Source organism: Rhamphochromis sp. 'chilingali' (genome assembly GCF_963969265.1).
Source record: "Rhamphochromis sp. 'chilingali' genome assembly, chromosome: 14".
Taxonomy (NCBI): domain Eukaryota; kingdom Metazoa; phylum Chordata; class Actinopteri; order Cichliformes; family Cichlidae; genus Rhamphochromis; species Rhamphochromis sp. 'chilingali'.
In genome coordinates, this window is record NC_137941.1 from 20,645,424 (window position 1) to 20,670,649 (window position 25,226).

The window sequence follows — 25,226 nt, forward strand, 5'->3', positions numbered from 1 at the left end:
CTGCAGAAAACGTGACTTTTATAGAGTCAGTGGGGAATATTAACTTGTAAAGTCCATGAAAACCGATACCTGCTGGACAACAAAGTGTTTTGGTTGGTTGCAGCATCGTAAACCTAAAAGCAGAAGAGTGAGGCGTGTGTGATTCGTGTAAAGTATGCGGCGCATGCGCATAGCTGAATTATCCGACAGCTAGCTCCGTTGTTGCGAGTCCACCGTAGTTACACACACACACGCACTACCTAGCGTTAGCAACAAGACCCACAGCAGCATCACAGAGTCTGTAAGGTTAACTCGGAGTATTCACAGGTAAGTTTACTCACCCTCCGCTTATATGGCAACTGAATGTGTGTGGCGAGGTATCTGCTCTGTATTTCCGTAAGGATTGGAGCTGAATTTCGTTTAGTATTGTTATAAGCTAGTCGGCTAATCCAGCTAACAGACACGCCGAAGCCAACGCGTAAAGACCACTTTAAAGTGCCAAAGCAGTAAAAGACCATTCTGTTTGTCCGCGTTGTGTTAGCTAGAATTGTCCGTAAATGTTCAGTGGGTGCTTAATGTGTTGAAGGTGAAACGTATTCACTTCGGTGACCGTTGTTCAAAGCGTTGTTTGCAGTGTTGGGGAGTAACGGAATACATGTACCGCCGTTACGTATTTAAAATACAAAATATGAGTAACTGTATTCCGTTACAGTTAACGTTTAAAAAGGTGGTATTCAGAATACAGTTACTTTGTTGAAATAAATGGATTACACGGCGGTACTTCCTGTTTCATATTGTCGCGGGTCAGGACTGTTTGGGTTTTGTTTGACAGCTACGTGCTGTTGTTCCAGGCGGCAGCGTTACGGTTGCCATGGTTACAGGGCGACGCTCTCTCTCTCTCTCTGCGATTGTGTGTTTCCTAGGTGAGAGAGAGCGCCTTTTCGTTGTTGTTGTGCTAAGCTAACGGGCAGAATGCTACAAGCATAGCTCTAAAGAATGTAGCATCGTGGGCAGTGTAGTCCGTGCTGCAGGGAGAATGGACTGCCATACACGTTATGTGTCTGTGAGCGCGAGGAGGGAGAATAACGTTTACACCGTAACTTTAAGCTAGCACCATAAAGACGGTAAAACACGTAATAATATCTACAAATGCATCTTAAAGCTGTTATATTAGCACTCTGTGTATTACTAACATAACCACATTAACATTACTGACACTCGCTGCCTTTTAATAGTCATTCTATAAATGCTGTCCGTGTAAATGGTCTTACCTGTAAACACTGCATATCCACCGGATTCCAGCCAGAGTGGATTCTGGAGTCTTCCACGCTCCTGTTAGTGATCCTCCATCTGGATGGATGAGAACAACCTTCTGAACAATCTAGCAGGAGATGGCCCATATCTATGGGACTGATTTGTGCCAATAACGCCCATTGTATGGACTGATAACAGCCGAAGTGGGTGAATAAAGTCACCCAGTAGCTAGCTGTGCCATTACCCAGCATACATCACTCCCTCCATAAATGCAATAAACCATACAAAAGTATCGTTCTACCTGTTTTTCAGGTAGTTGTTTACATTATATAATTTATTGTGTTCAGTATACGTCACTACAATGTGATTTCGGAAATATACGGACAACAGGCTCTTCCGCGGCAATCTCTTCAATCGGAGGACCCTTCACGTCAATTCCCGACGCGAGGGGGGTACCCTGCGCGTCCATAAGTGCAGCAGAGGGAGCCTGACCATGCGTCACACGTTTGACGAGTTGGGAGTGAGAACGTGTTGACCACACCGATAAAATATATTTGCTGTTTTAATAACGTTTAATTTCCACTGTATGAGCTCATCTTGTGTTACATCCTTGAGAGAGAGAGACCTGCGGCTGCCTCCTTCCTTTGGCTCCTTGGGTGTCTTTATCTGAGCATCACTTTTGCTTCCACTATGACGCCCCTGGTAGCAACATTTAACTTTCAAGGCTGTTTACAATCAGAAAAAAAAGTCTCAGTTTTGAGCGTAATCAGCTCTTAGTTATTCTGACCTCACCACAGCGCCATCGACACGACGTCTGTGTGCAGACTCATGACCGTCATGTCACACGTAGTAGAACACATGAGAGAGATGCTGGTTCATCACAGCCATAAATATGTTACAAATGAAGACATTTCACTATGTTCAGATACCGGATTTAGTGCTACATGTGGTATTTTAATAGAAAAGGCTGCGAGACAGTGTTTGGATCCCCGTTTTTTCATGTTGTCTGCAAATCTCAAAAGTGAGTGTTAAACTTTAACCTTACCTGTTCGCTGCAATAAAAATACAGATTTGTTAAAAAGTTATGTTTGTTATAACAGTAAGAATATGCTTACCTAGTTTTGCTATGAACATTTGTAATTGTCATGGTCCTGGGTTGCTGAATCAGTGTTTTGAGTTTATTTTCTAGTTTCTTCTGTTTTTGTATTCGCTCTTAGGGGCTGGGTCTTGTGTTTAGTGTTTCTGTTATCCCTCCCTGTTTCCTTTCCTGGTGTTCTTATTTTGAATGGTAAATGGCCTGGATTTATATAGCGCTTTACTAGTCCCTAAGGACCCCAAAGCGCTTTACATATCCAGTCATCCACCCATTCACACACTGGTGATGGCAAGCTACATTGTAGCCACAGCCACCCTGGGGCGCACTGACAGAGGCGAGGCTGCCGGACACTGGCGCCACCGGGCCCTCTGACCACCACCAGTAGGCAACGGGTGAAGTGTCTTGCCCAAGGACACAACGGCCAAGACTGTCCAAGCCGGGGCTCGAACCAGCAACCTTCCGATTACAAGGCGAACTCCCAACTCTTGAGCCCCAAGATTAAGTTAACTTTCGTTTATGTTTGAAATTATTGGGTTGATTTTTGTTTATATTTTTCAACGAAATAAACGCCAGAACTTAAAAGGCCGTGACACTGGTACTCATTTCTTGTCGTCTCACTGCCCTCGTTCTTTTCGCCTCCGTGCTCCCCTGGTTCATCTTCGCTCACTTCATCTGCACTTGGCTAGTTTTATTCTTCTTCGCTTGCACAGCCAAGACGAACTTCATGGAAAGTCCTTGTGGAGAATGGCTTCATCGAGCCACTGTTGGCCTCATTTGGTATTTCGACTGGTTTAATTTTGCCGAGGTGAAGACGCGGTACAGGACTGCGCCGTTTCACCGGTTTATACTGAGTGATATTTGCATCCTCTGTGCTGTGTGGTGCTGGAAGATGAGCACACATCCTCCTGATTTTGTGAAAGAGCCCGTGTCAGCTTTAATTATTGCTGCCAGAATCTCCTCCAATGATTACATCCCGCGGTTAAAGGATTTTTCTGTTGTTTATTGTTTAGTTTAACTGTTGTTAGCTTGCCACATTCTTGCCTTAGTACTAGCAACTGGGAAGATATGTGCTATTTAGCCAACTTCTGGTCTTACAGCGACCCCTTGTGGACCCTACTAATTATAGTATTACCTGTTTCTGTTTCCAGACAACCATGCTTATAGTCACCTATACTGCATCTGCCACAATTATAAGTGCATATCTGGCTGTATCACGGTTGGATTAATCATGGCAAGCCCTGCTGTAACCAGTTCTTCTGTGAAGCTTCATTAAAGACGGTGAACTAAACTCCTGGACTGCTGCAGTCTTTCTGACCCAAGACTTAGGCCAGACTTGTATACCCAGCACTTCCAGTTCATATATATTCTACACAAATGTTTATCAGTTGAAGAATCAGACTCCTTTTAAACATTATATTTGTACTAAATGTGTATGTAAATATGGTGTCTGTATATTTAATGCCTATATTTGTGACTGTGTTTCTGTTGTAGTTTATTCCTGTATGAATGTTAAATACTTGACTGAAAGTATTCAAAATGTATTTGCATTGCTTTACAGAAAAAGGGAAAAATCGTAGGACTGTGGGGGAAAGAGTGATTACCTCAGTTAAACAACTCGTGTAATTATATTAGGTTCATCTTTAAGGAACTCTGCATGTCTCCAAACAGCTTTGAATGTCTTTGAAATGAGAATAATACAAATAGAAAAAGAAAAAAAGTGGACACATGCAGACAAAGTAAAGAGATGAATATTCAGTAAGCTCTCAGTTTTTCTCAAATGTGTGTGAGGACTGCTTGTTTGTATTCTTGGATGCACTTAGTAAATCCAACAGCTCAGCTATTTGTTGTTTGTTGTTTTTAAAAGTTGCAGGAAGAACAAACTTCTTAAATAGTAAATGAAACAAAGCACAAATGCAAAGTTGTTGTTTTTTTTTCATTTTTATTATTTTTATTTTTTTTCTGTTTTTTAACTCAAAATGTCCTGTTGTAACTGGACTTTTTGAGTTAAGAAACAGACCAAATCCCAACAACACTTCCCTCATGGTGCTTTATAATGTAAAGTCAAGACCCTACAATAATGCACAAAGACTCCAATCCCCTAGAGCAAGCACTTTGGCAACAGTGGGAAGGAAAAACTCACTTTTAAAAGAGAGAAACCTCCGGCAGACCCAGGCTCTAGGATGGGGTGGCCATCTGCCTCGGCCAGTTGGTGATGAGGGAAGGAAGTTGGGAGAAGAAGAGTAGTGATTTTTAACCACTCTGGTTTCAAAATTAAATTTAGAAAGCCCAATTGAAATGAATATTCACATGCACGTGTTGGTTCGATTTTAGCGTGCACATGAGAAAGCCCTAAAGATGATGTTTTGGCTCCTCAATTTTGCATGTTTTTTGAAGCTGCTGACGATTGCTTCATCCATTACTGGGTTTCTTGACCACATTAAGAGCATTGGAGAATCCCACCTGTCATGGAGTTCATTGTATATTGTCAGGGCGAGTTCTCCAATGTTCTCCAAGGACATTTTGTACTTTTTTGACAAAATTTTGTCCCAGATCTTCTGGAAAAGCCTCTCTACAATAAACTCGGATGCTACTGGATTCAGTGTCATCGTCTCATTTCCTTCGCTCATGGCGTGCATTACCAGATCTTTGGTCACATTTTTTACAACTTCCTTGTACTCTTGCCTGTCTTTAGAGACACTGAGTACTCTTGGTGGTAATGCCAAGAGGTGTTTGGTGAAGATTGAGACGGTAATATTGTCAAGCTGCTCCCTCAGATTAAAAATCAAAAGGTTTTCTTTGCAGTTGTGTGTGTTGCAAAGATCCTTGAGAATGGCCTTGCCCACATTAAAAATGCTGTCGTGGGATAAATTCAAGTGTTTCTCCTCAACTTCAGGCCAGATTTTCTCAATCAGACGATGGCTGATGCAGTTAGGAGTGAGGCGCTCTGTGAAGATCTTGTATTTGGAGGAGACTTTTTCTTTGGCCAGTAAAACCACCAACTGAATAACCCAGTTGACGCGCACCTTTTTCTGCAGCTTCAGTGTCTTTTCCAAAGCTGAAGCTGAAGCCCGATTGGTCTCATCTTTGAATACAAACTGCACTTCTTCTAACACTTGTTTTTCCTGTTCAGTTTGTCTCTTTGCGTCCTCTACCATTGTCTTCTCCTCTGACAGTGCTGCCTGTGCTTCATTCACTGCTTTTTTGGCCTCTTCACACTCTTTCTTTGCCAGTTTGGCCGTTTCTTCGAGTGCATTTTTCACTTGGTTCAGTTCAGCTTTTTCTGTGGCGTTTGAAACCATCAACTGAACAACTTTGTTGACACACAACTTTGAGGAGGAATCTGGGGTTGCCGTGTCGTTTTTCTCTGTCTTAGCCTCGGCTAATGGCTCTGTCTGCTCGTTCACTTTGTTCTGCATTTCTTTCGTGTCCTTCACCACTTTCTGCTCTTCTGGGACTTTTAAATTTTCTTCCTCCTCGACCTCCAGGTCGCCCAGTGTGCTCTCTGGCAGAGTGCACACTAATTCTGGTTTTGCTTGTTGGTCACTCGTTTTTGACATTTAAGCTACGATGTTACAAAGACATTCAAATATGACTGAGGGTCGCAGAACAAAATCTCATCCAGTGTATCGCTCGTGACTGTAAGAAACGTGCTGGTCCAATGTGGGTTTCACCTGCAATTTATAGACTTGAGTTGACTGTGACGTCACGGCCTGGTTCTCTTGCCTTTCATCTTTGAACCAGGCCCCGCCCACAACAGCGTTCCATATTGGCTCATTGAAAATAGGTAACGCCCACAAAGAACGGGCTGTCAGAGTTTCTGACGTCATGGCCCGACTCTCTCTTTCCTTTAATGTTTGAAAAAGGCCGAAAACCATTTTCACCACTTACGCAAAAGCTCTTCTCTGTGGTAGAAAACCTTTATTTTCCACGCTCTCTTCACTTCCATCCGCCTCTATCACGTCTTTTTGCCCACTCCCAGATTATTGCCTGTGGTCCTGTGGCTTACTCATAATATTTCAAACAAGCGGGCGAACTGATCTATTAATGTTTCCGACACACAGTTTACTTGAAACTGCGCTGATTTTCAACAATGAATAAATGACGTCTTCATTTTCTGTGTTATATATATATAATGAAAAAAGCTGAACTCTCCTCTGTTTAGAAAAGAACGCAATTTTTTAAATCAGCCTTAAAACCAACCACACCGATAAAATATATTTGCTGTTTTAATAACGTTTAATTGCCACTGTATGAGCTCATCTTGTGTTACATCCTTGAGAGAGAGACCTGCGGCTGCCTCCTTCCTTTGGCTCCTTGGGTGTCTTTATCTGAGCATCACTTTTGCTTCCACTATGACGCCCCTGGTAGCAACATTTAACTTTCAAGGCTGTTTACAATCAGAAAAAAAAGTCTCAGTTTTGAGCGTAATCAGCTCTTAGTTATTCTGACCTCACCACAGCGCCATCGACACGACGTCTGTGTGCAGACTCATGACCGTCATGTCACACGTAGTAGAACACATGAGAGAGATGCTGGTTCATCACAGCCATAAATATGTTACAAATGAAGACATTTCACTATGTTCAGATACCGGATTTAGTGCTACATGTGGTATTTTAATAGAAAAGGCTGCGAGACAGTGTTTGGATCCCCGTTTTTTCATGTTGTCTGCAAATCTCAAAAGTGAGTGTTAAACTTTAACCTTACCTGTTCGCTGCAATAAAAATACAGATTTGTTAAAAAGTTATGTTTGTTATAACAGTAAGAATATGCTTACCTAGTTTTGCTATGAACATTTGTAATTGTCATGGTCCTGGGTTGCTGAATCAGTGTTTTGAGTTTATTTTCTAGTTTCTTCTGTTTTTGTATTCGCTCTTAGGGGCTGGGTCTTGTGTTTAGTGTTTCTGTTATCCCTCCCTGTTTCCTTTCCCGGTGTTCTTATTTTGAATGGTAAATGGCCTGGATTTATATAGCGCTTTACTAGTCCCTAAGGACCCCAAAGCGCTTTACATATCCAGTCATCCACCCATTCACACACTGGTGATGGCAAGCTACATTGTAGCCACAGCCACCCTGGGGCGCACTGACAGAGGCGAGGCTGCCGGACACTGGCGCCACCGGGCCCTCTGACCACCACCAGTAGGCAACGGGTGAAGTGTCTTGCCCAAGGACACAACGGCCAAGACTGTCCAAGCCGGGGCTCGAACCAGCAACCTTCCGATTACAAGGCGAACTCCCAACTCTTGAGCCCCAAGATTAAGTTAACTTTCGTTTATGTTTGAAATTATTGGGTTGATTTTTGTTTATATTTTTCAACGAAATAAACGCCAGAACTTAAAAGGCCGTGACACTGGTACTCATTTCTTGTCGTCTCACTGCCCTCGTTCTTTTCGCCTCCGTGCTCCCCTGGTTCATCTTCGCTCACTTCATCTGCACTTGGCTAGTTTTATTCTTCTTCGCTTGCACAGCCAAGACGAACTTCATGGAAAGTCCTTGTGGAGAATGGCTTCATCGAGCCACTGTTGGCCTCATTTGGTATTTCGACTGGTTTAATTTTGCCGAGGTGAAGACGCGGTACAGGACTGCGCCGTTTCACCGGTTTATACTGAGTGATATTTGCATCCTCTGTGCTGTGTGGTGCTGGAAGATGAGCACACATCCTCCTGATTTTGTGAAAGAGCCCGTGTCAGCTTTAATTATTGCTGCCAGAATCTCCTCCAATGATTACATCCCGCGGTTAAAGGATTTTTCTGTTGTTTATTGTTTAGTTTAACTGTTGTTAGCTTGCCACATTCTTGCCTTAGTACTAGCAACTGGGAAGATATGTGCTATTTAGCCAACTTCTGGTCTTACAGCGACCCCTTGTGGACCCTACTAATTATAGTATTACCTGTTTCTGTTTCCAGACAACCATGCTTATAGTCACCTATACTGCATCTGCCACAATTATAAGTGCATATCTGGCTGTATCACGGTTGGATTAATCATGGCAAGCCCTGCTGTAACCAGTTCTTCTGTGAAGCTTCATTAAAGACGGTGAACTAAACTCCTGGACTGCTGCAGTCTTTCTGACCCAAGACTTAGGCCAGACTTGTATACCCAGCACTTCCAGTTCATATATATTCTACACAAATGTTTATCAGTTGAAGAATCAGACTCCTTTTAAACATTATATTTGTACTAAATGTGTATGTAAATATGGTGTCTGTATATTTAATGCCTATATTTGTGACTGTGTTTCTGTTGTAGTTTATTCCTGTATGAATGTTAAATACTTGACTGAAAGTATTCAAAATGTATTTGCATTGCTTTACAGAAAAAGGGAAAAATCGTAGGACTGTGGGGGAAAGAGTGATTACCTCAGTTAAACAACTCGTGTAATTATATTAGGTTCATCTTTAAGGAACTCTGCATGTCTCCAAACAGCTTTGAATGTCTTTGAAATGAGAATAATACAAATAGAAAAAGAAAAAAAGTGGACACATGCAGACAAAGTAAAGAGATGAATATTCAGTAAGCTATAAAGATTCAAAGGTCTCTCAGTTTTTCTCAAATGTGTGTGAGGACTGCTTGTTTGTATTCTTGGATGCACTTAGTAAATCCAACAGCTCAGCTATTTGTTGTTTGTTGTTTTTAAAAGTTGCAGGAAGAACAAACTTCTTAAATAGTAAATGAAACAAAGCACAAATGCAAAGTTGTTGTTTTTTTTTTCATTTCTATTTTTTTTATTTTTTTTCTGTTTTTTAACTCAAAATGTCCTGTTGTAACTGGACTTTTTGAGTTAAGAAACAGACCAAATCCCAACAACACTTCCCTCATGGTGCTTTATAATGTAAAGTCAAGACCCTACAATAATGCACAAAGACTCCAATCCCCTAGAGCAAGCACTTTGGCGACAGTGGGAAGGAAAAACTCACTTTTAAAAGAGAGAAACCTCCGGCAGACCCAGGCTCTAGGATGGGGTGGCCATCTGCCTCGGCCAGTTGGTGATGAGGGAAGGAAGTTGGGAGAAGAAGAGTAGTGATTTTTAACCACTCTGGTTTCAAAATTAAATTTAGAAAGCCCAATTGAAATGAATATTCACATGCACGTGTTGGTTCGATTTTAGCGTGCACATGAGAAAGCCCTAAAGATGATGTTTTGGCTCCTCAATTTTGCATGTTTTTTGAAGCTGCTGACGATTGCTTCATCCATTACTGGGTTTCTTGACCACATTAAGAGCATTGGAGAATCCCACCTGTCATGGAGTTCATTGTATATTGTCAGGGCAAGTTCTCCAATGTTCTCCAAGGACATTTTGTACTTTTTTGACAAAATTTTGTCCCAGATCTTCTGGAAAAGCCTCTCTACAATAAACTCGGATGCTACTGGATTCAGTGTCATCGTCTCATTTCCTTCGCTCATGGCGTGCATTACCAGATCTTTGGTCACATTTTTTACAACTTCCTTGTACTCTTGCCTGTCTTTAGAGACACTGAGTACTCTTGGTGGTAATGCCAAGAGGTGTTTGGTGAAGATTGAGACGGTAATATTGTCAAGCTGCTCCCTCAGATTAAAAATCAAAAGGTTTTCTTTGCAGTTGTGTGTGTTGCAAAGATCCTTGAGAATGGCCTTGCCCACATTAAAAATGCTGTCGTGGGATAAATTCAAGTGTTTCTCCTCAACTTCAGGCCAGATTTTCTCAATCAGACGATGGCTGATGCAGTTAGGAGTGAGGCGCTCTGTGAAGATCTTGTATTTGGAGGAGACTTTTTCTTTGGCCAGTAAAACCACCAACTGAATAACCCAGTTGACGCGCACCTTTTTCTGCAGCTTCAGTGTCTTTTCCAAAGCTGAAGCTGAAGCCCGATTGGTCTCATCTTTGAATACAAACTGCACTTCTTCTAACACTTGTTTTTCCTGTTCAGTTTGTCTCTTTGCGTCCTCTACCATTGTCTTCTCCTCTGACAGTGCTGCCTGTGCTTCATTCACTGCTTTTTTGGCCTCTTCACACTCTTTCTTTGCCAGTTTGGCCGTTTCTTCGAGTGCATTTTTCACTTGGTTCAGTTCAGCTTTTTCTGTGGCGTTTGAAACCATCAACTGAACAACTTTGTTGACACACAACTTTGAGGAGGAATCTGGGGTTGCCGTGTCGTTTTTCTCTGTCTTAGCCTCGGCTAATGGCTCTGTCTGCTCGTCCACTTTGTTCTGCATTTCTTTCGTGTCCTTCACCACTTTCTGCTCTTCTGGGACTTTTAAATTTTCTTCCTCCTCGACCTCCAGGTCGCCCAGTGTGCTCTCTGGCAGAGTGCACACTAATTCTGGTTTTGCTTGTTGGTCACTCGTTTTTGACATTTAAGCTACGATGTTACAAAGACATTCAAATATGACTGAGGGTCGCAGAACAAAATCTCATCCAGTGTATCGCTCGTGACTGTAAGAAACGTGCTGGTCCAATGTGGGTTTCACCTGCAATTTATAGACTTGAGTTGACTGTGACGTCACGGCCTGGTTCTCTTGCCTTTCATCTTTGAACCAGGCCCCGCCTACAACAGCGTTCCATATTGGCTCATTGAAAATAGGTAACGCCCACAAAGAACGGGCTGTCAGAGTTTCTGACGTCATGGCCCGACTCTCTCTTTCCTTTAATGTTTGAAAAAGGCCGAAAACCATTTTCACCACTTACGCAAAAGCTCTTCTCTGTGGTAGAAAACCTTTATTTTCCACGCTCTCTTCACTTCCATCCGCCTCTATCACGTCTTTTTGCCCACTCCCAGATTATTGCCTGTGGTCCTGTGGCTTACTCATAATATTTCAAACAAGCGGGCGAACTGATCTATTAATGTTTCCGACACACAGTTTACTTGAAACTGCGCTGATTTTCAACAATGAATAAATGACGTCTTCATTTTCTGTGTTATATATATATATAATGAAAAAAGCTGAACTCTCCTCTGTTTAGAAAAGAACGCAATTTTTTAAATCAGCCTTAAAACCAACCACACCGATAAAATATATTTGCTGTTTTAATAACGTTTAATTTCCACTGTATGAGCTCATCTTGTGTTACATCCTTGAGAGAGAGACCTGCGGCTGCCTCCTTCCTTTGGCTCCTTGGGTGTCTTTATCTGAGCATCACTTTTGCTTCCACTATGACGCCCCTGGTAGCAACATTTAACTTTCAAGGCTGTTTACAATCAGAAAAAAAAGTCTCAGTTTTGAGCGTAATCAGCTCTTAGTTATTCTGACCTCACCACAGCGCCATCGACACGACGTCTGTGTGCAGACTCATGACCGTCATGTCACACGTAGTAGAACACATGAGAGAGATGCTGGTTCATCACAGCCATAAATATGTTACAAATGAAGACATTTCACTATGTTCAGATACCGGATTTAGTGCTACATGTGGTATTTTAATAGAAAAGGCTGCGAGACAGTGTTTGGATCCCCGTTTTTTCATGTTGTCTGCAAATCTCAAAAGTGAGTGTTAAACTTTAACCTTACCTGTTCGCTGCAATAAAAATACAGATTTGTTAAAAAGTTATGTTTGTTATAACAGTAAGAATATGCTTACCTAGTTTTGCTATGAACATTTGTAATTGTCATGGTCCTGGGTTGCTGAATCAGTGTTTTGAGTTTATTTTCTAGTTTCTTCTGTTTTTGTATTCGCTCTTAGGGGCTGGGTCTTGTGTTTAGTGTTTCTGTTATCCCTCCCTGTTTCCTTTCCTGGTGTTCTTATTTTGAATGGCAAATGGCCTGGATTTATATAGCGCTTTACTAGTCCCTAAGGACCCCAAAGCGCTTTACATATCCAGTCATCCACCCATTCACACACTGGTGATGGGAGATGAAGACTCTGATTCCTGTTCAACATTAAAATTCTATACAAACCACAAGTACACCTAATATTCTAAAATTAAAATCTGGATTTCAAAGCTAGTCAGTGAAGACAAGCAAATATGCTGTCTCTTTATAGTCCCTGTCATGACTCTCTCCGCAGCACTTTTGATCCATCAATATTAAACAATTATTGATGCAGCGGATTGAGATGAAACCTGGCACACAGGTACAGTAGGTGTTCCAGAAGAGAAATGTGTTGAAAGTTGAACCTCAACTATTCAGGATGATTTTTAATGAATTTTTGAAAATTGCCATAATTGTAGTGTATTGGCTGTATTGGATTGAACAGAAGTTTGAATTAATTTCTGAGGAATTTTACAGTAAATTTGGCTGAAACTTGGCACACAGGTACAGTAGGTGTCCCATAAGAGAAATGTGTTGAAAGTTGGACCTCATCTATTGAGGATGATTTTTAATGAATTTTTGAAAATTGACATAATTCTATTGTACTGACTGTATTAGATTGAAGAAATGTTTCAGAGGAATTCTACAGTAAATCTGGCTGAAACCTGGCACACAGGTACAGTAGGTGTCCCAGAGAAGGAATCTGTTGAAAGTTGGACATCAACTACTCAGGATGATTTTTAATGAATTTTTGAAAATTGACATAATTGTAGTGTATTGGCTGTATTGCATTGAATACAAGTACCCTTTAATTTTTGAGGAATTCTACAGTAAATCTGGATGAAACTTGGCACACAGGTACAGTAGGTGTCCCAGAGGGGGGGATGTGTTGAAAGTTGGACATCAACTACTCAGGATGATTTTTAATGAATTTTTGAAAATTGACATAATTGTATTGTATTGACTGTATTGAATTGAATATAAGTTTCCTGTAATTTCTGAGGAATTCTACAGTAAATCTGGATGAAACGTGGCACATAGGTACAGTAGGTGTCCCAGAGGAGGGATGTGTTGAAAGTTGGACCTCAACTATTCAGGATGACTTTTAATGAATTTTTGAAATAAACATAATTGTAGTGCATTGACTGTATTGCATTGAATTTGAGTTTACTGTGATTTCTGAGTAATATTACAGTAAATCTGGGTAAAACCTGGCCCAGAGGTAAAGTAGGTGTCCGAGAAGAGGATTGTGTTGAAAGCTTGGCATCAACTTTTAAGAATGATTTTTAATGAATTTTTGAATATACAACCAGACTGTCACGATGGCTGTATTGGGCTGTTCCATTGTAATTTGTGTGCGCGCGTGCGACTGTTCACGCGCGTGCACGCGTGCGCGAGTCTAGGCTTTCAATCAGGATATAAAGCGAAAAGGCGCTACCGTAAAGACTGGTGTAAAAGCGCAAGGAAATTTATGCGGCGGATAGGAGGCGGCTGGGTTGACCGCGGCTCACAAATGACGGCTCACTTTACCGCAGTGAGAAAAAGGGGAGTGGAAAGGTACAAGTTGTCATCGCGGAAAAACGGGAGCTGGAAGCATGTAAATATAATAATAACCACTTCAGCCAAGAAGAGTGCCTGACGAGCCCAGTTGTAAGTAAGCTATTAAGACTCGACTGTACACTGTGTTAGTGTTTTCCTCCGAAAACAATAAGTTCCGTTGGAGCAGTCTTTCAACGCCTCTCTCTGTCTCTGGCAAGCAGAGTTGACCCACACAACAAAGTAAAGCTATTTTTCGGCTATGAGCCGACAGGGACTCCGCCGTATCAGTCAGAGGTCCCTTTACTACAGTTCGGAGTCGCGGACCTTCAGTAATAGTAATAAATCACACAACAATAGTACATTCACGTTGTTGTAAAAAGCATGATAATGTATTAAGTATTCAGAATACGTTACTGTCATTGAGTAACGTAACGGAATATGTTACAGAATACATTTTAGGGCATGTATTCTGTAATGGAATACATTTTAAAAGTAACCTTCCCAACACTGGTTGTTTGTCACATTAAGATGTAACTTTCCAAAACATTTAGCAGCGAGTTCCACAGTTAACGCCACATTTTGAAAATCCCATTTTCATAAGTGTGTGGTGCAGACTGAGAGATTCATAAACTTGCAAACTGGGAAAAGTTGGGTATCGTTACTTGTCGTTAAAATGGACTCAGCAGCAGCAGGGCAGGATAGCTGCTGTAGTTAGCCTTGGCAAACATTAGACACGACAGGGCAGCTGCTGCTTTTGATGAAATATTCAAACACAGCAGTTCACTTGTGTCCTGTTGTTTGTGGCAGGCTTTGTGTTAGCATATCCATCTGTGATTCTTCCACATAGCCAAAATGATTACAGTTCCCCGGGAAACACTGCTAGCTAGCATTACAGTTGTCTGCTCCGTTGTAGTTGTGAAGACCTTGCAGTAAGGACACCCCATACGAGCAACTTCAAGTTATCAGCTATCCAGCGGAAGTCACCGGGTCTTGTATTTCTTTGCAGATCCTGCATTGGTAGTTCGAGTTAGCTAACAGTTGGCACATTCGCAGTACACGTAGCAATTTCATCAGTATGGCTGACTGCAGATCAGTTGTCTTCTCTTCTGTATGTCTGCAGCCCAGAACTGATTCTTGATTACAGGTGTTAGTAAACACGACGAAAACGCTGTAAAACACACGTTATGATGCTTCAATCAAAAACGTTTGAGGCAGTGAAGTAATATTTACTTGCAAACTTGAGTATTAGATTCATCAATGAAAAAGCTAATGTTGTTGACAGGTGCTGGTGTAGGAGTGCGCCGGCGGGGAAACGGATCCGCAATGCTGAACCCGACCAATGGTGACCCAGGTCACGTTGTTGTGAACTGTGTGGAGGAGTATTTGGACCTTGTGGAGTCCCTTCCTTTTGACTTGCAAAGGAGCGTGTCCCTCATGAAGGAAATTGATGCCAAGTATCAAGGTAAAGATTACTCTTTGATGTAACAACTGTGCCTAAGTCAAATAAGTTTAAGTGTATAAATAAAAACTACTTAGTCAATATTGGTATTATTAAAAAAGATTGAGGGCAGCCTTTTGAGTAGGACAATTTTCCACACAATGACGAAAAAAAGGGACAGAGTTGCATTGAAAATACAAAGACCCCTGTCTGATTTTCTTCTTCTTCTTTCATTAAAATGCACTGACAGCAAATATTACATAATATGCCTCTCCTCAAAGCATTCCTTATGGTTATCTTTATGCCTTTAGTGTGGTGTTAGTAGCAGTCTCCAAGGCTTAAGTGTGATTTGAGTGGTCAAGCCTGAAGTTGTTTTATGCCTACCAGACAAAACCCAGGGAGAAAAGTAAAACTGTCTATAATTCCGATTTGTAATTAGTCGGTGGGCGGGTATTAGTTTTCAAACTAAGCATAACACACATTCTTCTGGGATTTTACGCTCTCTTAGTGGTATACGTGTCGCTTAATTGTGTTTTTCTGTTAGTTTGGAGGATTAAAAAATATTTTTTTTGTTGTCAGGCTGAGACAAATGGCTAAAAAATGCCAATGTGGTCTTTAAAATCTGGACCAAAAACATGATGATGATGATGATGATGATGATTATAATTATTAGCTGAGAAATAAATATTCATTCACTTTATGCCAATGGCCTGCCTAAAATGTAGACTGATATTTGTAAGAAAGTAAAAAATATTCAACAATCATGTTTCTGCTTCGATCGAAACATGTGATCTATTCACAATAAATATAACAATAACTAGAAGAAAGTTAGATAAACAGTTACAGTTACAAAATATTTTAATTTATGCATTAAATCTATGAATTCAATTGTAGTTTTAAGGGTGATATTATATTTGTTTAGAAATGAAGACTTGATAAATAAAAATAGGCTACACTTTCTACGTAAAATAATTTTTTTGACATGCTTCTAAAATTATGTGTGTATGGAATCTCGTGCCTGACAGTTCACGTGTGTTCGCCTGTTACCACCTCTACACTTTCATAGTGCATAGTAGGACTGACCTCCTGAAGAGTTCTTTATGGCAGAGGGGTTGAATAATGAGTATTAAAAAATACAAAACTTCTAAAAACAGAGGCAAACAGACGGTTATACTTGCAATATGGCTGGAAAAAAAACTTGAAATCAGCACAAATAGATGAAAACTGCAAATAAACTTAAAAACATCTGCACCTTATTACTCTTCTGTGTGTATTTTGATGTGTGCTTCATTTTATTATGGAGGAGGGCTTGTCTCAGAATCCGGCCCTGCTGAAGCAGCGCATGCTTAAACCTGCTTCCGGTTTGATGGCTCGTCGACAGCAGATTTCACCCTCAGCCCACTTGGATGTAGGAGTGTCCGAGCAGCCTTTAAAGGCATCACACGCTTCCTGTAGTACTGCGCTGGGTTATAGGGCGCCTCATGATCAGGCTAACTTGCGTTCACTTGTCGGCGTTGAAGCGCAGCTCCAGTTTAGGTAAGGACAGCTGAGTGCCACAGAGGGCTGTGCAGCCCGTGATAAAGCTCCGAGAGTGGGTGACTGCAGTCAGACAAACAATGAGAGCATGCCTCAACAGATTCAAGCGCTCGCTTTTTGCTCGATCCCAGTTGCACTGTCGCTTATCGCCGCCTTGGCCTGTTTAAACGAGAAAGGTAAAAGAGACTGACGTTATCTCAAAGTTTTACTTCATTAAAACTTAGCTTTAGACTGTAACGTTAGGTGAGCCGTTAGAGTCGTCCAGTGCTCTCCGTGTTGGCCGAGCAGCTGACAGTTTGGCTCGTTGTTGAGGTGAGGTGGGTCTCTAGGACCCCGCAGAAATGCGTTCGCGGGGCGGGGGACCAGGCGGAGAAAGGTGAAGTTAACCTCAAAGGACTGATCAGAGGTCAGTTTGGACATTTACTCGATGTAGTGTTACCGCTTGAAAACGGCTCTTGTAGCCGATCTCCTGTCGGTTTATCCCAGAGCTACGCATTTTGACGACACGAATGAGATAAACACAGAAGGCTAGGCTTTTAGCTAGCTAACAAATAGTTTGACCTGCACACGTTGTGATGATCTTCAAGTTTAAGACCAGAATTATTACCCCGGCTGGTCCTTCTGAGCTAGCGAAATGGCCGTTTGTCGTTGTTTGGGCTGACGGTGGTCCGCGGCATTGATGCGGCTGAGCGCAGAGACCCAGAGCAAACGGCCGTCATAATCCGCAGTGTCAACATCTCCAATCAACTTATTCCCCGGGGGTGGAGGTTACGCCGGGAGACGGCCTGTTTTGGATCAGCTATGCAAGCGAACACAACGCGGGGCTTCCTCTGGTCGGACGTGGAGACGAGGACGCTGCTGAACATCTGGGGAGAGCAGGACATCCAGGCGGCGCTGGATGGAAACTTCCGAAACAGCTTCGTGTACCGCGACGTCTCCCGGAGGCTGGGAGCCATGGGGTTTGAAAGGACGCCCGAGCAGTGTAGGGTGCGGATCAAGAGCCTCAAGAGGCAGTACTTGTTGGCGAAGGAGGGCAATCTGCGGAATAATGGGCAGTATCACAAGATCTGCAAGTTTTATGACACCATGGAGAGGATTTTGAGTAACCGGCCGAGTCTGGACGCCCAGGAGTTTATAGACAGCGGTGCGGGAGGAGAGGAGGCCGTCGATGGCCCGGAGGAGGATGGGGAAGATGCTCAGGATGCTTACTCTGAGAGCACAGGGGAGTGTCCTTATCCCGCTGAGACTGAAGTCAAGTTGGAATACCCAACTGTTCCCATCCCCATTCCGGTTAAAGTGACAGTGGGGAATAATGGTGAGTCCAACCTTATCCACTATCACTTTTTCGTGGCTTTATCATGTTTCAGTGCCTCGAGTGTGACTCGAGTATGTGTGCTAACATAATGTCACACCCTTCTCCACTTCAGGGACTTGTGCGAAGCCGCCTAACAGCAGCCAGTCGGCCAGCTGTTTGTCAGCCAGAGCGCCCAAACGGCCCAGGAAGCGACGCGCCAATTTCCCCATGGAGAAGCTGATGGAGCAGTTCCTGGAGCAGAGCGCCCAAGCCGAGGACAACTTCTACCGGATGGAGGAGCAGCGCTTGCAAGCAGAAGACCGGCGCCGGGAAGCTGAGCATGCCCGGGAACTGCAGATGCTTCAGATGCTTGGTCAGATGTTCGCCAGCATCTCCTCCTCTGGCTCAGCATCCGCTCCGTCCAAGACGGCGAATCCTGGCCGCGCTCCGGTCATTTCCAGTACCTCCCCGTCGCATACACGTGGCCACTCCGGTCACCCCAAACGCCCTTCGCCCCAGACAGACTCTCTCACACAGCAGAATCCATTTCTGAGCGCAGACCCTCAGGCGTTAGGTATTTAGTTCCGGCGCTACGCGTGAAGCCTTGATGTGGAGAGAAACCTGAAGGCAGATTAGCTGTAACGTGAAAGATCACACTCAGTTATTATTCTTATTTTGGATCGTGTTAGTGTGTTTTTGTTGTCGACCACAGTGGTTTGAAACTAGCTCGTACGCTGAACACTCTCACTTTGTTTATCTCCTCAGTTTTTGAGCGCTTCTACGGTTTGGGCTCCACGTCGCACAGAGGTATGGAGGATGACATCCTGCCACTGGTAAAGAACATAGTCCCTCCGCTGACATCCAAAAAACACAAGGGACAAGATGGACGTATTGGGATCATTGGAGGATGTCAAGAGTATGTTGCATAAAAGATTCCTGCATGATTTAAAAGAAAAAAACAAATTCAGTGGAACATTTGCCCTAATTTCTCTTCATCTCTAATCTCTAAAGCTACACTGGAGCTCCTTACTTTGCTGCCATCTCTGCTTTAAAAGTGGTAGGCAGTAAAGCTTGACTATCAATTTTGTCCATTCATTTTTAAAAAAAATTTTTCTAATTGTATATTGTATATACATTTTTTTTCTCATCTCCAGGGGGCTGACTTGTCTCACGTGTTCTGCACCAAAGATGCTGCAGTTGTAATCAAATCATACAGCCCTGAGCTCATAGTCCATCCAGTTCTGTAAGTACAGAGCCAATAATAATCTTTCTGTAGGATTTGAAGTAGCTGGTAGCAGTTGGATCATTGAGAGTGCAATGGTGTGTATTTATTAGCATTATGCACTGGTATTTGTGTTGTAAAGGCTCACCTTCTAGCACATTCACTTCACCAGATGCACCTTGTTTCTTTTCCTCACCTTTGATTGGGTGTGGTGCTTGGCCTTAATTGCACTCACCTGTCACACATTATATGTCACACAGTATATAAGGACTGCACTCACCTACCCCTCACTCTTTCTTCACTCCCACATGGGGCGGCAGCTGAGGTGAGTTTCTCTTTGAGTCTCCTGAGTTTATGTATCATTTTGAATTACTTAAATCATACTTTATGTCCTTTTTAGAGAGAGCAGTCCATGTGTGTCTTTGTTTCCTTCCTTCCTTCTTTGCCTTATTTATTTGAGAATAAAAAGAGAACCCTGAGAATAATTCTGGCTGCTTTTTCTTATTCTAACCGGATGAGCCCATGATGCTGATTGCTTCAGCCCTGAACCTTCCTTCCTTCAAAACAATTTGGATGCATTCACAAATGTTACACAGTGTGTTATTGCAAGCAAAAACATCAAAGTTTACCCAGGCTTTGTGGCGAGGCATAAGATTTTCAAAATAAATAGTTGCGCACGTCTTCTTTTTTTGTTGTGAGTTGTAATGTTATTTGGAGCCAAATTCTGCATTTCACTATCATCACTCTACTCCGTTGTATTAAACGTTGCGTGTTATAATTAACACGCTGCTTTCTCACAATGATTCTGTAATCACTGTCCTAAATATTTAAATTTCTGACATTTGTCAGATCATGAACAGGTAGTGTCATAATTCTGGGTATTCTGTCAGTGTGACAGTACAAACCTTCACAGCTCACGCTTACTTGTCGTGGCTGGAGCGGCTTGGGAACCTTACAGTAACATTAATGACTGCGTTTCAGTTTGGTGAGCCTGTGCCAGTGTGCTCTTAGAAAGCCATTATTAGCTTGTTATAGCAAAAAAATGTTAAAAGGCTCATTTCTCTACAAGAGGCACTTACAGAAAACATTAACATCGACTGCTTTCTATTTGTTTGCTCACTTCAGAGACCCGTTACAGTGTTATCAGTCTTCACTTTGTGTGTGTGTGTGTTTTCCTTGCAAACTAATTGGAAAATTTGGGATTAATTGTGCATTCCAGCATGTCTGACAATCTGTGTGTATGTGTGTGAATGAAGGGACAGTCCTAACGCAGTGGAAGAAATAGAAAAATGGCTTCCAAGACTACACGGACTTGTGGTGGGACCAGGCTTAGGAAGAGAAGACTTATTATTGAAAACAGCAAAGGCACGTGGAGCACATTCATTCTTCCTTGCGCTTAACACAGTCTCGGCTACTCTGCTAGATACTTCTGCATAAGCATGGCGGACTAGTCTTATTGCTAGCACTTGTTATAGCACAAGTGTTACTGGTGGCTGATAAATTACTACTTTTTTTCCCCCCACCCCAACGGAAGGCTTATTAAAGACAGACCCTGTGCTCTCTCTCTCTCTCTATTTCAGGAGGTCATTGAGAAGTCGAAAGCAAGAGATATCCCCATAGTCATTGATGCAGTAAGTCTTGATAAAATAAAGTCCCAGATGTGGAGCGGAAGGTGTTTCATTTGCTAAGTCATACATAGTGTGTGTGATCATTCTTAACAGGATGGATTATGGCTGGTTACACAGCAACCATCTGTTATCCAAGGGTACCAGAAGGGCATCCTTACGCCTAACTTCATGGAATTCACTCGATTGTATGAGGCATTGGTAAGTTTCTTGGCACAATTCAGTCCCACTCACTAGTTGACAGCAAATAACATGTGATCCTCTATGCTGATGTGTGTCTTTTTACGTTGTCTGTGTGCATTAGCACCATGAGCCCATGGACAGCAGTGATTATCAGCGGAGCGTCATGCAGCTCAGTGTAGCTATGGGCAACCTCACCTTGGTGCTGAAGGGGGAGCAGGATTTCATCACAGATGGCAGCAAAGGTTGGCATCAAACAGAACGTGCTTTAATTTCTTCCGGCTGATCGTTCACTCTGTTTATTCTCAGATGCTTCGGAGCTCCTTTTGTGACGCTGTGTCGTGTGCTGCTGTTTGTAGTGTACTCATGCAATTTAGAAGGCAGCGGGAGACGATGCGGTGGACAGGGGGATCTCCTTTCTGGATCTATGGGAGTGCTGGCACACTGGGCCCATGCTGCTTCCACAGCAGGAATGATCAGAAGGTGAAGGCATGATTTTTGCTTTTTGTGCTATGTTTGAATGAATGTATAGGCCAAGCTTTTCAGGGCTCAATGGATAAAAAATAGTTTTTTTAAAAATATATTTACACACATTACCTACAGAGTGCACTGATTTACATGCTGAGAGTGTATAAAAATTATCACCAAACGTTCTGACCACTTCTCACGATGATTTTTTGGCTTTTCCTATGTAATGAATGCATAAAGTGTGATGTTGCACAGAGAAATGTACGTGTTCACTTTATTTGGATGTATATTCTCTCTTTTTTTTCCCCTTCTTCTTTCCCTTTCCTCCCCTATAGTATGAATCCCTCAGTGGTTGCTGCATTTGGTGCTTGTTCGCTCACCAGGCAGTGCAACAGTCAAGCATTCCAGCGGCACGGCAGGTCCACCACCACGTCAGACATGATCCAGGAGATCAGCTCAGCCTTCAAAAAGCTGTTCGAAAGCTAAAAACAGTCAGCGATGCAAACAGTTGTAAAAAGAGAATAAATTTTACGCTCCTAACGTAACCTTTTTGGGATTGAAAGAAATGTTCTTCTTTAGCTGAATTTTAATGACTGATTTGAACCCGGAATCGAAATTTGGTGCAAAATATACACACTGACATGTTGTTTGTGTTGTGTTTAATGGAAAAGTAACAAAAAGAAAACCACTAGTTGAATAATGAATGCCTTCACCAAGCCCACCAAAGAGACTGAGACATTAGGATGAATGGGCTCACACTAAACCAGAAACCTGTATACGTTTTGAAATAAATTATAAATGTGATTTTGTTTGTTTGTTTCGACAAAGTTCTTAAAAGCCATCATGGAAGTATTACTGGGTGAGTGACTGCAGAAAACGTGACTTTTATAGAGTCAGTGGGGAATATTAACTTGTAAAGTCCATGAAAACCGATACCTGCTGGACAACAAAGTGTTTTGGTTGGTTGCAGCATCGTAAACCTAAAAGCAGAAGAGTGAGGCGTGTGTGATTCGTGTAAAGTATGCGGCGCATGCGCATAGCTGAATTAGCCGACAGCTAGCTCCGTTGTTGCGAGTCCACCGTAGTTACACACACTACCTAGCGTTAGCAACAAGACCCACAGCAGCATCACAGAGTCTGTAAGGTTAACTCGGAGTATTCACAGGTAAGTTTACTCACCCTCCGCTTATATGGCAACTGAATGAGTGTGGCGAGGTATCTGCTCTGTATTTCCGTAAGGATTGGAGCTGAATTTCGTTTAGTATTGTTATAAGCTAGTCGGCTAATCCAGCTAACAGACGCCGAAGCCAACGCGTCAAGACCACTTTAAAGTGCCAAAGCAGTAAAAGACCATTCTGTTTGTCCGCGTCGTGTTAGCTAGAATTGTCCGTAAATGTTCAGTGGGTGCTTAATGTGTTGAAGGTGAAACGTATTCACTTCGGTGACCGTTGTTCAAAGCGTTGTTTGTCACATTAAGATGTAACTTTCCAAAACATTTAGCAGCGAGTTCCACAGTTAACGCCACATTTTGAAAATCCCATTTTCATAAGTGTGTGGTGCAGACTGAGAGATTCATAAACTTGCAAACTGGGAAAAGTTGGGTATCGTTACTTGTCGTTAAAATGGACTCAGCAGCAGCAGGGCAGGATAGCTGCTGTAGTTAGCCTTGGCAAACATTAGACACGACAGGGCGGCTGCTGCTTTTGATGAAATATTCAAACACAGCAGTTCACTTGTGTCCTGTTGTTTGTGGCAGGCTTTGTGTTAGCATATCCATCTGTGATTCTTCCACATAGCCAAAATGATTACAGTTCCCCGGGAAACACTGCTAGCTAGCATTACAGTTGTCTGCTCCGTTGTAGTTGTGAAGACCTTGCAGTAAGGACACCCCATACGAGCAACTTCAAGTTATCAGCTATCCAGCGGAAGTCACCGGGTCTTGTATTTCTTTGCAGATCCTGCATTGGTAGTTCGAGTTAGCTAACAGTTGGCACATTCGCAGTACACGTAGCAATTTCATCAGTATGGCTGACTGCAGATCAGTTGTCTTCTCTTCTGTATGTCTGCAGCCCAGAACTGATTCTTGATTACAGGTGTTAGTAAACACGACGAAAACGCTGTAAAACACACGTTATGATGCTTCAATCAAAAACGTTTGAGGCAGTGAAGTAATATTTACTTGCAAACTTGAGTATTAGATTCATCAATGAAAAAGCTAATGTTGTTGACAGGTGCTGGTGTAGGAGTGCGCCGGCGGGGAAACGGATCCGCAATGCTGAACCCGACCAATGGTGACCCAGGTCACGTTGTTGTGAACTATGTGGAGGAGTATTTGGACCTTGTGGAGTCCCTTCCTTTTGACTTGCAAAGGAGCGTGTCCCTCATGAAGGAAATTGATGCCAAGTATCAAGGTAAAGATTACTCTTTGATGTTTACATTTGTTTAGGTTTCATAGTGAAATAATTTATGTGTGTGTGTATGTGTGTGTGTATAGATATATATCTATATCTATCTATATATCTATATATAGATATATATCTTCGATACAGTGCTTTCGGTTCGGTATGCATATGTATCGAACAATACAACATTTGTAATTTATTTTATCAATTTTCCTTCTGACGATGCTGTCTGTGTTGAGCGCTCAGTGAATCTGTGTTCGACTACTCCGCCTAGGCTGCACTGTCGAGCGCAGATCCACTGAGCGCTCAACACAGACAGCATAGTCAGAAGGAAGAGCGCAGGGCAAGCTAGCGAGACAGAAGTTAAGCTCTCCTTGCAACAGGCAAATTGAACTTCATTCAGATCTGGCGTTTGGAATTATTTTGGTTTTCATGTGACGTATGACCCTGAAGGTAAGCGAGTCATGGACTAAAGTAAAACAGTATGTTGGATGTGCCATGCAATGCTCAATTACATTGGTGTGAACTAGTGTGTTAGCGCAGTTAGCTCGTTAACATGTTGGCCGTCTAGCCCCATGCACGGAGCGATCGGCGGTAGCTCGTTAACGGAGATTTGCCGTGTTGTGGCGTTAAGGTCATTTCAACGAGATTAACCTGAATGCACTAGTGGGAACACAACGAATATGACTGCACATTTACGCCGACATCATCCTAGTGCAAAGACAAGTGAAAGCAGACAAAAAAAAGCAAGCATGCTACTAACTTTAGCCGAGTCATTTAGACCGCTGTTAGCACATGATTCTCCTTATGCTGCTGAGAATATAGCCCAGAAGAAGCGGATAGTATAGCTTTTATTTTGGAAAGAGCCATTTCTCTGTAATAAACTCTCTTTTCCAAAGATGAGTGATTCCTCAATCAGATACAGGGCTTGCAATATCGCTAGCCCGACGTCCCGAAGCTAGCGATTTTTTCAGTCGGGCTACCAAAATCTATCTCTTCCCTGCCCGTCGGGCTATTGTAGGAAGGAAAAATATATGTCAATGCTTTTGCATTCTTTCAGAAATGTAGCTGGGTAATTATGTCATTGGCATCGGTGAGCCACTGTCAATATGTGACATATTGCAATCGCGTTTGAATTTGCGCTTGTTTTTTTGCTTTCACTTTGCAATCGTGCGAACTGTGTATAGAGAGCGACAGCACTGATCTGTGAGTGATGATAATTTGCGCACCAATTCCTCTGACATCGTCTTATTAATTGTTAGCTTACTATGCAAACATGACAAGTGAAATCTCCCGCAGCAAGCTTAAACATGTGAGAGGTTGATCGCGCAGAGAATCGCTGAGCTTATGTGAGTGCGTGTGTAAAAGCATTTCAGTTCTGCTGAGCCAAATAAGACAGGTCAGGGTGAAGAAGTGACAGCCAAAGAAAAGCTTACCACAAAACGGAGAAGTTATGACAAATCAGAC

General features: G+C 42.4%; 2 protein-coding genes across 4 annotated transcripts in view; both read left to right on the forward strand.

Annotated features, from left to right (window-relative positions):
* Positions 1-192: 192 nt before the first annotated feature.
* Positions 193-22,161, forward strand: LOC308410536 (ATP-dependent (S)-NAD(P)H-hydrate dehydratase-like). Of its 3 annotated transcripts, none has more exons than XM_080903927.1 (11): positions 193-306; positions 14,877-15,056; positions 18,628-18,778; positions 18,874-18,919; positions 19,017-19,105; positions 20,341-20,449; positions 20,665-20,715; positions 20,806-20,910; positions 21,014-21,134; positions 21,249-21,372; positions 21,693-22,161. In XM_080903927.1, the coding sequence occupies exons 2-11, from the start codon at positions 14,918-14,920 to the stop codon at positions 21,841-21,843; spliced, it is 1,086 nt and encodes a 361-aa protein (XP_080760053.1). In that variant the 5' UTR covers positions 193-306; positions 14,877-14,917; the 3' UTR covers positions 21,844-22,161. The 3 variants fall into 3 exon arrangements, with proteins under 3 accessions (XP_080760053.1, XP_080760054.1, XP_080760052.1); XM_080903928.1 differs by lacking the exon at positions 193-306 and adding an exon at positions 13,574-13,705; XM_080903926.1 differs by lacking the exons at positions 193-306; positions 14,877-15,056 and adding exons at positions 16,981-17,883; positions 17,996-18,436.
* A 139-nt stretch (positions 22,162-22,300) lies between these two features.
* ing1 (inhibitor of growth family, member 1) overlaps positions 22,301-25,226 on the forward strand; it is a 13,990-nt gene continuing 11,064 nt past the window's right edge. The window contains exons 1-2 of the mRNA XM_080903931.1: positions 22,301-22,522; positions 23,589-23,768. Coding sequence (XP_080760057.1) covers positions 23,630-23,768 — 139 coding nt within the window. The 5' untranslated portion in view covers positions 22,301-22,522; positions 23,589-23,629. The remainder of the gene's footprint in view (positions 22,523-23,588; positions 23,769-25,226) is intronic.

Coding starts and splice junctions, on each gene's coding strand:
- LOC308410536 (XM_080903926.1), top strand. CDS start 17,370: ATGCAAGCGAACACAACGCGGGGCTTCCTCTGGTCGGACGTGGAGACG. Junction 18,920..19,016: donor CCATCTCTGCTTTAAAAGTG/GTAGGCAGTAAA, acceptor TCTCATCTCCAG/GGGGCTGACTTGTCTCACGT. Junction 21,373..21,692: donor ACAGCAGGAATGATCAGAAG/GTGAAGGCATGA, acceptor CCTCCCCTATAG/TATGAATCCCTCAGTGGTTG.